This window comes from Alnus glutinosa, chromosome 10, assembly GCF_958979055.1.
Source record: "Alnus glutinosa chromosome 10, dhAlnGlut1.1, whole genome shotgun sequence".
Classification (NCBI taxonomy): Eukaryota; Viridiplantae; Streptophyta; class Magnoliopsida; order Fagales; family Betulaceae; genus Alnus; species Alnus glutinosa.
Window position 1 is genome coordinate 2,946,199 of NC_084895.1, and position 14,693 is coordinate 2,960,891.

General features: G+C 33.7%; 3 protein-coding genes across 3 annotated transcripts; all 3 read left to right on the top strand.

The window, feature by feature from the left end:
• The first annotated feature begins 932 nt into the window (after positions 1–932).
• On the top strand, positions 933–1,507 carry LOC133879855 (uncharacterized). The gene is made up of 2 exons (XM_062318642.1): positions 933–1,034; positions 1,103–1,507. The coding sequence occupies exons 1-2, from the start codon at positions 933–935 to the stop codon at positions 1,505–1,507; spliced, it is 507 nt and encodes a 168-aa protein (XP_062174626.1).
• Positions 1,508–2,644: 1,137 nt separating this feature from the next.
• Positions 2,645–3,639, top strand: LOC133880040 (RING-H2 finger protein ATL70-like). The gene has a single exon (XM_062318906.1). It carries the CDS (start codon positions 2,987–2,989, stop codon positions 3,485–3,487), a length of 501 nt encoding a protein of 166 aa, XP_062174890.1. The 5' UTR covers positions 2,645–2,986; the 3' UTR covers positions 3,488–3,639.
• Positions 3,640–13,511: 9,872 nt separating this feature from the next.
• LOC133880415 (RING-H2 finger protein ATL70-like) lies at positions 13,512–14,141 on the top strand. Its single transcript, XM_062319364.1, has one exon. It carries the CDS (start codon positions 13,566–13,568, stop codon positions 14,034–14,036), a length of 471 nt encoding a protein of 156 aa, XP_062175348.1. The 5' UTR covers positions 13,512–13,565; the 3' UTR covers positions 14,037–14,141.
• The last annotated feature ends 552 nt before the right edge of the window (positions 14,142–14,693 follow it).

Here is a 14,693-nt window from a genome sequence, read left to right on the forward strand (position 1 = left end):
TTCTCAACCCAACTTAATTTGTTGTGGGGTATTCTTTGTTCTTCTTCTTTTTTTTTTTTTTTTTTTTTTTTTTTTTTTCCTCCTCCTATGATTTAGCCTACAGAATGCACTTAGACGTAGCAAAACGAGACCTCTTAATATCGGGGGGACTCCAATTGCCTTGCGGAGGTTTGAGAAAAACTTTATAAGCAAAGAACGAATGTTTGTTACTGAAAAACAAATAAAAAATAATAAAATAAAAAGGGTTTTGTAGATGATTTATTTTTTTATGATGATTATGTTTTTTTTTTTTTTTTTTTTTTTTTTTTTCTCTTATAAATCATTTTACTTTGTAAGCAAAGAATGAATGTTTGTTGCTGGAAAACAAATAAAAAAGAATAAAATAAAAAGGGCTTTGCAGATGATCTATTTTTTTATTTTTTTATGATGGTGATATGATGATTTTGTGTGTGTGTGTGTGTGTGTGTGTGTGTGTGTGTGTGTGTTTTTTTTTTTTTTTTTTTTTTCCTTATAAATCATTTTGTAGCATAATTGTATATGAAAAAAAAAGAAGCCATGAACTCTATGAAATTAAAAAAAACAAAAAAGGTCATAGTATGATTGTTTATGTTTCTTAAATAAAGAAAAAAAAATGTCAAGAATATAAATTACATTTGTATTATAAGGGTATTTTAGAAAATTTGATTATAATATGATTCCATTCACCAATGTATTGCACTGTATCAAACAAAAGAATACATATGCAATGTTCTATTCCACTGTTACAACCAAACAAAAGAATAGGAATAGTTATTCCATTCCACCTTCATCTATTCCCATGAATAGTTATTCCTTTTCATAACGGAATAGACATTCCACAAACCAAACGAGGCCTGTACTGAAGTCAGAGGGATTTTATTTTTCTTGTTTGAGGATATATCTTATTTAGCAAAATGATACAACTTTTGGCTCAAGAGTTGGTCCGGGATTATCATAGGAAGGCTGGAACTGCTCTGTGCACTATGAAGGTGGATATTATGAAAGCATATGATTCTGTAAATTGGTCCTTATACAATGTTTGATCTGTTTTGGATTTCCTGCGAGATTCATCAATTGGATCAAGGTTTGTATAACTTCTCCCCGGTTCTCTGATTCTGTGAATGGTACTCTTGTGGGTTATTTCAAATGTGAGAAGGGGCTGAGGCAAGGGGACCCCCTATCCTCTTATCTCTTTGTGATTGCTATGGAGGTATTTTCTAGACTTATGGCAGATTATACCCGGTATGGTTCTGGTTTTGGGTTTCATCATAGGTGTGCTCGGCTGAGGATCACTCACCTATGTTTTGCAGACGATTTGTTGATCTTTTCTGATGCTAGTACTCATTCTGTCTCTATTCTTATTCTTAAGGCTGCCCTTGAGGAATTTGAGAATTTATCCGGTTTGCATGCTAACCCAGAAAAGAGTACCATTTTCTGTGTTGGTATCTCTGATAGGAGGAAGGAGCTTTTGTTAACCATTTGGGGATGAAGGAGGGTCTGCTTCCTGTTAGCATCCCCCAAAATTCTTCTTGGTGTTGGAGAAAGCTGTTGAAGCTCAGAGGTATGGCTTGGGGCTTTATTTAGTTTGAAGTTGGTGATGGAAAGAATATCCATTTATGGTTGGATAGTTGGCATCCGTTTGGTGCCCTATTTGACAAATTTGGGTATCGAATCATTTATGACTCCCAAAGCAGTTTGAGTGCTAGATTGGATGCGGTTCTTCGGAATGGTTCTTGGTGCTGGAAGCCAGCTCGGTCTGATTTGTTGGTTGCCATTCAAAGCAAACTTCCTGAAATTCCTCTCGGTGCTATTGATAAACCAATCTGGTCTATAGCAAAGAAGGGCTCTTATGTGTGTGCTGACACCTGGAATTTCCTTAGGAAAAAGAAGGAAATTGTGGATTGGGGGTCGTTGGTTTGGTTTCCAAATGCCTTACCCAAACAAGCTTTTATTTTCTGGCTTGTTATGAAGAATAGGCTAACTATGGGAGATAGAATGCTGGGTTGGGGATATACAGGTGATATAAAATGTTTTTTCTGTAGACATTATATTTTATTGAAAGCAGGGACCATCTTTTCTTTTCCTGTAGTTTTACATACAGAATATGGAAAGTTTGTATGCAACGTTGCTCTCCGTTGGCTCCTCCTTCTGATTGGTAGGTTATATTCAGTGATGGGTGCTAGAATTGGAAATCAAAGTCCATGGAGGGTATTATATATCTATCGGTTGATTTTGAGCTCTACTGTGTATAGTATTTGGTGTGCCCGGAATGAGATTAAGCATCATGTACAACCACGGACTGAGGAGCAGATTTTGAAGTCCATTTTTTGGGAAGTCCGGACTAGGATTTCGGGAAAAGGGTGTTTCCAAAAAACTAAAGAGTCTATCAGATTATGCCATTGCTGGAACGTAGATACTAGAATTTTGGTGTAACTGCTAGTTTTGTTTGTTGTTGACTTGGTTGGATGTTTGCTGGTTTTTGTACAGCTGGTTGTTTTTTTTGTTCGGTTTGAGCTTGTTTGCTCTTTAGTTTTGTGGGTTTGAACGGTTTTATACAGTTGTTTTGAGTTCAATATAGAGCACTTATTCATCGAAAAAAAAAATGATACAAACCATTGACAATCCTCAGATAGTAACTACAACGATAGCAGAAACAACACCAGATAGCAACTCCTCATCTTTGGAACCTAATGATCGATACACCTCCCTCTATCTCTTCAATGTATTTGCTTCCTTAAATACTGCTCGATCGATCCGCAGCCTCACACTTTTCTTCTCATACCAGATACAATCCTAACTGATCCTCTCTATATATCTCTCTCCCTATCCCTCTGACCAAGAAAACAAAAAGAAACGCCCTTGGCACGGTGGCATGGTGTTTCAGAGATTTAGTCGGGACGAAGCCTCGGATCATACCCAGATAGGCGGCTTGTTGTACGTGTTTGTGTATCAAATCGATTAGAGGATCATGAATAGCAGTAGCATGGATTCCTATGATGACCCACAAAACATGGATAAGTTTGCTTATAGCTTTGAATTCTCCCTTGGCGTCGTTGTTGTAATCGTCATGATTACCGCGGCTTCCTACTACTGCGCCCGCAGGCATTCGCTCAGTGAGCCTTCCAACCATGGCAACTCCCTTACAAGCACCGAACGTTCAGACTCTGTGATCATCGATGTGGGACTCGACGAAGCCGCTCTCCGTAGCTTCCCCAAGTTCCTTTACTCCCAAGCCAAGCTCCACAAAGGCGACTCAACCGCTTCCTGCTGCTCCATATGCTTGGCGGATTATAAAAACACTGATATGCTTCGGTTATTGCCTGATTGTGGTCATCTTTTCCATTGGAAGTGTGTGGATCCATGGTTACGGCTGCACCCTACGTGTCCGGTTTGCCGGAACTCGCCCGCCCCGACTCCTCTGCCAACTCCTCTAGCGGAGATTGCTCCCTTGGCAGGGCGACGAGATTGAGGGACTATAATTCTCTCCCTTTAGTTTAGTCAATATTAACATGTCTTTTAAAAAAACAAAATCAAAGACAGCGACAAAATTAAAATGATAGCTGAATTTTAGTTTTTTTATGCTCTTGTTAATATCATTCAACTTTATGTTTTTTCGTTTTATTATTAGAACTCACTACCAATGAAAACATTGGGATGATTTAATTTCCTGTTTTTTTTGTACAAATGATAAATCATAAGAAACAGCAAACTTATTAGCAGCTGATTTCGTGTTTGTAGATTTTGATTCAGGTCACTAAAAAGCCTTGAAAAAAGAAGAAGAAAATATTGCTTACTTGCTAGACTTCAATTCTCCTGCTTAAAGAATTCCCAGTGATCTTTTTCGAGTAGAAAAATGGAACAAGTAAAGGATTTAAATAGAATTATAAAGAAGTGGCGGCTACGTAACATATAGAAGAAATAGTCAACTATATATATATATATGTGAAGAAAGGCCAAAAGGGGGCGGTAAGCCGACAATAGGCATTAAGCCAAATGGTTTGGGATAATGTGGATAACTAAGATGTGTTAGGTAGCTAGCTAGGTACCAACTGATGCAACACATGCATACTTACAATCACAAGAAAAGCTAATAATAAAAAAGGAAAATAGAGTACCCAGCCGTCATAGGTGAAGTAATGAAGTTAATTTGTCCAAAAGATGTGGCTACTTATATAGCACTTCTTTAAAATGGTGACAAATCGAATCAAAGCCAGCTTAACGACATCATAAGATGTTGGGGCACTAAAACATGACGTGGGCTCTCATGGTCGAAGACGTTAGGGGTTTGAATGAGAAAGATTATGATACACCAGAAAGTTTGTCCTACATTATGCAGGTAGCTAGGTTGTGATCGAAGAAGGTGTTGTATGGATGATAAATCTCACATTAGTTGTTTATTACGAGAGATTACTTGGCTATTTAAATAACTCAGTCAATATTGTGGAAGGCTCCTGTACGTATGAGAGGACAAAGATTAATTTTACACGTCATTACATCTTGGGTGCCACCCTTTTCAATTCAGACAAATTGAGAAAATATTAAAGAAAACGATTAGTAACTGTTCAATTTTTTATTTTTTAAATATTTGAGACGATGGATCGAGTAGAAGTACTACCATCAAGCTATATGAGGCAACTGGTTTACTTCATCATATTTCAAGTTCTTTGGAACGTACCTTACTCATCTCCCACCTCATAAGAGGCCCATTAGATGTAAATGAGTCTTTAAAATGAAGTACAATCCAAATGGCTCGGTAGATCGAACGGTATAAACCCAGGTTGGTAACAAAAAAAATTAAATGCCTCGATTATACTGAAACATTTGGCCCTATCACTAAAAGTACTGTCACTGCTGATCATATGCTACTTTTCCTTGCAGCGATCCACAGTAGGTATATATCTCCACAAGCCTGACGTTAAAAACGCCTTCCTCAATTCATGTTGACCCTTGATGAAGCTGTCTACATGCAACTTCGATTCCTACAGGATTTGGACGAAATGGGGGGATCAAAGTTTGCAAGTTCAACAAATCCCTATATGACCTCAATCAAGTATATATATATGACGACAATAGTATGTCGAACTTTTTTTCTAATGGTTTTTTTTGTGAATTGTGAATTATGAATTATGTAATTAAGATCTATGGAGCAATTAGTTGTAAGTACATTTTGTGCGACAGCCTTTCCTATATGAGAGAAAATGATCCCACGATCACGAATCAATCTCACCTGGGATCTAAAGATGATCCATGGTTGATGGTTTCCATTTGTTGTGAAATCACTAATTAATTGGTTGAAACACCGATTGGTGGACCTCAATATAACACATTTGCAGCTGGTTAAATTGTATTTTGACAACAAGGTGGCAACTGGCAATCCACATTATCTCAAATCTTGTATTTCATGAGCGAATTTTAAAGTACATAGAGATTGACCATCATCTAGTTCGACAAAAAGCTTTAATATTGTTAAAAGGATATGTTTCTTATTAAAATAAAATATATATTATATTGATACTATACGGTATTTTTCTTGAATATATTTTCTATATTGAAAGGAAATATATTATACGGTACTTTCTTTTTACAAGGGTGATTGTAATTAGGTTTGATGGTAATCAAATCAATCAAAATTGATTATCATTCTTACCTATCTTAATTCTCTTATAAATAAGAGTATTCCGTATTGTAAATCAATCAAGCAACAATGTAGCCCTTTAAACTTTACCTTGTAGACATAGGTCATAGACCGAATCACGTAAAATTCTCTTGTTTCCATTTTCTTATTTCCTCTTGTCTTTATTTTTCTTATGTACAGTGTACGTTTATCTTTTCTTTCAAATATGGTATTATTCAAACCTTTAATGTGCCTACCACTTAGCAGTCGAGAAATCTATTCAGTACTAAAGCTCTTGGTTCATCACAGTTCAGTTATCTACTCTGTCAATTAATTTGGGTATCATCGATATCAACTCTAACTTGAGGGGGGTGGAGTGTTAATTAAGGATATATAGACATCAAAAAAGACAACACCCCAAGAATCAAGCAGTCCTACGGAATACACCCTCAAATATATCTTTAGCTTGAATTGCATTTTCCATTATAGGCCGACCTCCATAAATTTTGGAACAATTTGTTTTTTCTTGTCTGGAAATTGAATATATTCAGAATTTTATTGGGATCATCGCGTTGAATCACTACAAAAAATGCTGCAATTTGTCGCGTGTCTACAGTAGTGGTTACTGTAGCTACGCGGCCAATTGGCCACGTGTCTTGATGACAACGTGGCAGGTTGCATAAGAAAAAAAAGTAGCCACGTGTAATAAATTCACGCGGCCAATTTTTTACATGCGTCTAATTGGCAGCGTGCATCAAATAAACGCGGCCAACTGATTCTAATTTCCCCCTCTCTTTTTTCTTTTGCATTTCCCCGCCTTTTATCTTTTCATTTCCCCACGCCCCTTTGACTTTTCTTTTCATTTCTTTTTTTTTTTTTCTTTTTTTTTTTTTTCTTCCTTCTTTCCCTTATTTCTTCCCCTTTCTTCACACAGTCACAGAGAGGAAAATGGAAGAGGGAGACCGAGAGAGCTGGAGAGAGAGATTATGAGATGGATCCGGCGAATGACGACGGAGCTGGAGTTCGGAGGGTCACGGCCCGAGAGGTTGAGCTTGTGGTCGACCAACTCTCAGAGATGGAGGAGATCCGGCCGACTCACCCTCGTCGGCCAGTTTTTGGTTTGATTTCCGTTCGGTTTTTCTTTTCCTTCTTTCCCTTTTTTCCACGCTCGTCGTTCCTTATTCTCCTTTTTTTTTGTTCTTTTCTTCACACAGAGGGAGATGAAAGAGGGAGACCGATCGGAGATAGATCCGTGGTCGACGACGAAGCTGGAGTCCGGAGGATCACGGCCGGAGAGGTAGAGATCCAGATTGACCGATTCTCAGGGATGGAGAAGATCCGGCCAACTCACGCTCACCGGCCGGATTTTGAATTTGATTTTGGGTTTCTCTTGTTTTGGTTTGATGATTTCCGGCGAGTGGTTGAGTGGGAGATTGGGTTTAATGGCCGGAGAATTGGTTTTTTTTTTTTTTTTTTGGTTTTATTTCCGGCGACTTCTTGTTGTTTTGGTGTATTGGTTTTATTTCCGGCAACTTCTTGTTGTTTTGGCGAATTGGTTTGATGAATTTTTTCCCATTTTGGGTTTTTGTATTTTTGGTTTGATGGGTTCGAATCCAGCAATTGGGTGATTGCTGGTCCCGTCCTGGATTTATGCCGGATTGGGAGAAGAAAAAAGAAAAAACAAAAATGTTAGTCACGTGTCTTTCATTACACGCTGCTAGAATTGCCAGAAAAATGAAATTTTAGTTAGCCACTTGGAGTGGCACGTGGCTAAATGCTACATGGCTAAATAGCCGCATGTATAAAGGGACACGTGGCTAAAATTGCATTTAGTCACAATTGAATTCACTGCGTGTAATTGGCCGTTGCTAAATGCATGTGGCTAGCAATTAGCCATGTGTATGACCCCATACACGTGGCTAATTACAAGTAGCTAAAAGCAAAGTTTTTTTTTTTTTTTAGTGATGCATGCTCAGGAAATAAAACAAATGGCAAGTTGATGAAAGGAAGGATGCACATTGAGATTTCTTTTCTTTATTTTTTCTTTTTTCGCTCTACTTAATAAGCAAGTTGACTAGCTAGTTGAATGAAGAGAGAGGTAGAGTTCAAGTGGACATGTTTTCCGTAATGCAATTAATACATGCATCTGATCGATAGTCAACGGCATCAAGCTGATCGAACACGTACAACTTGTTTAAATTTTCTTAGAATCTGTGGGGGTGGGAACCAAGTGCTCAGGTCCAACCTTTCTACCATGATATAATATATATATATATTTTAACATTTCCACATAAGAGAGATGAGAGATTCGAATTAGTGACATTCGCTTCATGAGGCATGATCTCCAATCGATTGAGTTACTCTTTAGAGACTCTACCATGATATAATAAAACACGTAAAGAGAGGCAATAAAACTAATAAACAAAGGCATGGAGCTGACCGAGAGGAACACAAATACCAACTTGGTCTTTCCTTTCATGATCTACTTTCTTTCATCCCTACTCAATGTCCAAGTTGAAGTAAAGATCGAGAAGAAATGTAGAGTTAAATTGGACTTGTTTCATGTAATTAAGGTTGATGATTTTTTTATATATATAACTGGTAAATTCAACACGAAATTAATAGATTTAATTTAGATTGAAAGATCTGATCCGTTTAATTAAATTGGTCAAATTAAAATTATATAGTCTTATCATAACTACACCTCAATCAGCACAATCTAAACTCGATATGTAAACACGAATTGCTACCCGGCCTTAAGTGTAATCTAATGCAACCAAGCCAAGGCCCTTGGGGCCAGCCAACTATGGTTGTATCAATATCTTAATTATAACATTGTCAAGCCTTTGGCCTGCCTATTTAAGATTCTACTTACATAAGCGTAAAGTTTGACTTTCCAGCTGTTTTCTTTTATTCTATTTTTTTGTCAAAATTTCAACTGGTATATGCTTGTAATATATATATATATATATATATATATATTTGTTAAAATCATGCCTGTCCTCAAATATATATTTCTTATAATTGTCTCATAGAGTATGGCTACTCAATTCATGACTAAATGGACCTTTCGGATGTTAATACATATGTAAGCTCAAACGTACTCTAGTCCTAATTAAAGTCAAATTAATGAGTTTGATAATAAATTAGAAAAATGGCATGCAATCTCCAATTAATACCATAGTTCTTGACATTTACATGTACCATACATGATGTAGGCCATGGCACGTACAATATGAAGGTCGATCAGAAGGTCAATTATTATTGTCTAACTATTTCATGAATATTTTTGTACGTAGTAATTCAATTTCTTTTATTTAGAGGTTAATCCTTGATTTCCCCCCTCAAAGTAGGATCTGTGTGACTTGCTATTTATTAGAGTTAATTCTTAAAGCTTATGACTAGTTAAGTTTCGTAAGTCTGGTTGGGTAAGGCCCTTTATTTATTTATTTATTTTTTTATTTAGCAGAAATTTCAGAGTTACACCGTGTAAAAAACAGAAAAAAAAAAAGAAAGAAGAAAACACTGGAAAAAAGAAAGGTTTTACTCTTATCTCTTTTCACATCCGTTCATCCACTGTTTTGCCGGGCGTCCTTTCCTGCAACTCTGGCATCAAGAGGTTCTGCTTTTGGGTCGTTGTATTCCTCTTCTCCAGATTCGGTTCATGTGCCATCTCCAGAATCCAGATACTCAAGCATTGATCGGTGGCTACTCCAGCAAAATTTGTTGATCCCGATGGTTTCATAGTGTCTTCGGAGAATTCCCTTCTGGTTTGTGGTGTTTAATAGTGGTTCTAGTTGTTTCCGGCAGCTATTGCGGTATTTTCTGGCGAATTTTTGAGTTCTCCCACCACTTCTACAATGTTTCCGACAAATTTTAAATTTTTATTATTTTTTTAATGAAATATATGACACGTGGTAAAAGTATTATAAGAATATTTTGATCAAAGTGGTCTTTTTGACACACTTTGATAGTTTGATGAATCACTTTAACAGACTTCAAAATTCAATAGACTACTCTAAAATTGGCTGTTAGGAGGCTCTTTTTTTTTTTTTTTTTATTATTATTATTATTATTATTATTATTATTATTATTATTATATCCCAATAAACTAATTGCCATGAGATTTTTGTTTTACCAATAAAAAATTTCGATTCGAAGCTGCGAGTCAGATTTAATGTAACTAACATGCATGCTCTTGAATAATAATGCGTACAGATTTTATTTTCAAATTGGGTTCAATGAATTTCTTTTAATTTAGTCTATAAAATTTTTATGTGTTTTTTAAACATGAAAAAATTACATGCTTTTTTAATTAAAAAAATATAAAAAAAAGCACCATGAGCTAACACCCGATTTTAAAACAGCTTCTTGAATTTTCAAGTGTGTTAAAATGACCAATCAAACTACCTATGTATGCCAAAAAGACTATTTTTTTTATATTCCTATAATACACCAATTCTCTTAAAAACTTAAAAATAAATAAAAACTAAACTAAACTAAAATCACAAATTGCTCATTATGAAATAAAAAATAATTCAAATGTTTTTAGAATTGGCAAAATTAACAATTTAGTCATTATAGTCAAATTACGTCAAAAAAATTTCTTTTTTTTTTAATTGAAAATTTTAAATTTTAAATTTTTTATCTTTATTTTTTTTGTTTAAAAAATTGTTTTTAATTACCTTTTATTTTAGTTTTTAAGAGGGGGTATTATAGAAATATTATAAAAAAATTTGGCATTTTTAGCACACTTTAATAGTTTGATGGGTCACATTAGCACACTTAAAAATTTAAGAGGTTATTTTAAAATTGACTTTTAATTTAGTGAGCTTTTTTATTTATTTATTTATTTATTTATTTATATTTTTTCCTTGTTTATTTGTCTAGGCATTTCTCTTTTCAGTGCTCACAGGCTTGTTGAAATTCGTCCTTTTTGTATTTTGTATTTTTTTTTTTTTTTTAAATTCACACCCAGGCTTGGGCGAGCTTAATCCCGATGCAGATTATCTGGCGAATTAACATTGTTTGAAATTCGAATTTGCTTATTTTTCTGATTGGCTACATCTCCCTAGAAAATACTTTTTTGCGTCTCTTTCTTGGGGAAGGTTAAAGGCATTTATGTCACGGTCACCTAACCTACATTTCTTTTTCTCATGCTTCTGTTAATAAACTCGAGTCAAAATGTCAAAACCCCAACCAAATAATAGGATTTATTTATTTATTGATTATTATTTTAAATGAAACGAGGAAGAGCCATTACATGGTTAAAATTAAATTTTATAAATTTAATAATATATATATGTTGCATGATGAATATGATATTCTATTATTTAAAAAATTTAAATGACATGACAATATACACATCATATATAAAAATATATAATAAAATATATTAAAAGAAAAAGAAGAGTGTGAAAGCGGAGATATAAAGAGATTGATGAAGACCGATAAACTACATCTTCAATATATTGAAATATGATGAATTTGCATTACAATGAGTAATATTTATAGAGAATAAGAAAAACTGAAAGTAAATAATTAAGGAGGAAAATAGACCTACAAGAAAATAGAATAAATATTTAATATAGATAATATTCTAAATATTGTCGTAACATCCGCCTTGAATTTGAAAAAGGAAAGAAATTGAGTTTTTTATTTATTTCTTTTTTTTTTTGTTTGTCTTTTTGTCTTTTTTTAAATATTGTCTCATCTAACTATTAGTTGAAAAAGGGTCTATTTTATATACTTATATGATGGAGCTTTTGAATTATCTATAAAAACTGTTATACATACCATTTTTAACTAACATGTGTCAACATGTGGTTAGAGGTTATTAGAGTATTAAATGCTTATATTTTCTTATTCAAATCACACAGACATATGTCAAAAATTGTAAAAGAGTTCTACGTACATCTACAATTTGTTAGAATATTAATTTAAATGATTAAGTCTACTATTTCTTATCACTTTAAACTTTTAGGATAAATGATAATTATACTATGGTATTAGAACAAACACTGTGATCAGTTCGAACTTTTTCTCTGTTATTCAACTTCTATTTTAGTTATGATAAAATACTACACACTCCTACTAAAAAACTACCTAAAGTTGTACTAAGAATAACTATTACATTTTGGATGATTACTATTGAATTTTGGATTCAATATTAATTTTTATTGACATGTCAATAGGTGTGCATTTAATAGAAAAAAAAATATATATATATATATATATATATATATATATATATATATCTTGGTCCCAACTGGGCAGTTTATGAGTTTCAATATGAATAGCGCCTAGCAAGTTGCAGGAAAACATGAATAAAGCCTCAAATTAATAACTCAATAACCCCTCCGGCAAGTTTCAATATGAATAACCCATCACTTTTAAACCAGCATAAAATATGAATAATTCATCCTTAAGAAGTAGCTCAATCGGCTGGGGACTATGTCTCATAAAGCGGAGATCATTAGTTCAAATCCCCCATCTCACTCTTATGTGGACATGTCAAAAAAAAAAAAAAAACAATAACCCCTCCAATAACCCAAGAACCCTAATAATTATCCAATAAAAAAGTTTGGGATATCACGTTCAAGTTGTAAGAAAATTACAAATACAAATACATCATTGCAAATCTTAAACATTACAAATCTAAAATTCTTGTAAGAAACGACTTTCGCTTTGTATATTTTTATTTTTATTTGGAGTAATTACATTTTCTATCTTAAACCGAAAATGTCTACCTTTTATTTTTTCTTTTTAAAAAAAAAGTCTCATTCAATTATCCATAAATAATTAAAAAAAGGATCTATTTATATACTTATATGATGTAGCTTTTTAATTATCCAGGAAAAAATGTTATACATACCACTTTTAACATATGTCAACTTGTGATTGGTGGTTGTTAGAGAGCGTTAAATGCTTATATTTTTTTGTTCAAATCACACACCAACACATGTCAAAAATTGTAAAAAGTTGTATGCTACGATTTGTTAAAATATTAATTTAAACGATTAAGTCTACTATTTCCTATCGGCTTAAACTTTTAGAATAAGTACTAATTTTAATATGGTATTAAAGCAAACACTTTGAGTTCGAACATTGTCTCTGTTATTCAACGTCTATTTTAGATAAGAGAAAATACTACATATACTCCCACTCCCTAAAGTGGCAATAAGAATAACTATTTGATTTTGAATTGATCACTATTGAATTTTGGATTTGATAGTATGAAAGTAAAAGTGTGTATATCGTTTCTCTTCAATCAAATATTTCATGTCTACCCTTTTATATCAGCTTAAAAGTTTGAAATAAGTGATAATAAGAGAAAATACTATGTACACACACTCCTACCGCCAAACTACCTAAAGTGGCACTAAAAATAACTATTACATTTAAGATGATTATTATTGAATTTTAAAATCAATTGTAATTTTTACGGACCCGTTAAATAATATGCATTTAAGAGTGTATATCATTTCTTTCGATTAAATATTTCACGTCTACCCTTTTATGTCAGCTTATAATTTTAAAATAAACAGTAATTTAACACGATTATCCATTTACCATACTTCCAAGCAATATATATGCAGATAGTTAAATATATATACCAAGAGTACTCAGCTACCACAGGCAAACTTTTCGAGAAAATATTCACTGGTTAATTAGTGCTGCATATTTAAAAAGAAAAAGAAAAAGAAATGATCGAATATGCGAGAGAATGTTTGAAGTGACCAAAGTAACTCAAGCCAAAGAACAAAAAATATAGTAAAAAATAGTAGTGTTTGAACAGATTCCTCGATCATGAAAACGACAGAAACGTTGACCATATCATTGAAAAATTCTAAATCTTCATTAATGGGTTTCTCTATCATAGACAAATTCCGTTACCCTTCACCAAATTCTCTCTCTCTTTTCTTCAGCGACGATGAACAGCGGCGGGGACCAATCTAGTGGTAGTGCCGATATCAGTGGAATTACCTATGGAATCCTATTCGCTATTGGTCTCTTTCTTCTAATCCTCCTCATCATTTTTGCCTGCACCAGGTTGCGCCTCCCCTACAATCGGCCATCTCGCCGGAACGGTGACCGGCGTTCCATAACAATCGAACAAGGTGTGGATGAAGCAACTCTCAGCAGCTATCCAAAGCTCCTCTACTCTCAAGTAAAGAAGGGTGCCTCGACAGCTTCTTGCTGCTCCATCTGCCTGGTGGATTACAAAGAAACTGACATGATCCGCTTGTTACCTGATTGTTCTCATCTCTTCCATCTGAATTGCGTCGACCCGTGGATGAGGCTACATCCGACATGTCCAATATGTCGGAACAAACCAGTCGCAGGTCAACATACGACTCTTATGGCAGAGGTGGACCCCTTGGCAACCAGACAAGATAATTAGAAGATGAAAAAATGTTTTGTACAGTAATATTCATGGGAGCCTGCTGATGAGATTAATTGTATGAAATATTGTGGATTATATGTATTTTGCTGCCTTTTGTGTGAATATATCTTTTCTTCAAAAATGAAAGAAAAAGTCTTCGACATGTATGAACTGGAACTGTTGATGTAAAAGAAGAAGACACTGTACATAATGTCCGGCCATGATGTTGCAGCCGGAAGAACGGTCAAATTAGTAGTATGTCAGGATGAAGTACTTCAAACACTAGATAATGCAGCAATGTCAGATCATCAAGATAACAGGAAATATGGACATGGCAAATTATCCTTTTGGTTGATATAGTTTGAATTGTAAATTTGAAATGTAAAGTAACAAATAAAAACTAAAAAAAAAATTATTAAAAAAATATAAAATAACAAAAATTTATTCCAAAAAAAAAAAAAAAAAAAACTGTTTTTTCTTTTAAAAAAAAATAATTGTCAGTTTTTTTTTTTCATTTAAAAAAATGTTCTTTTTCGTTTATTTAATTTAATAAAAAAAGGTTTTTTTTCATTTGTTTTTTTAAAATAAATAAATTTGAGTTCTTTTTTGTTTTTTCGTTTTTTTTTCTTTAAAAAAAAATTGTTCTTTTTTTTATTTATTTAATAAAAACTGGTT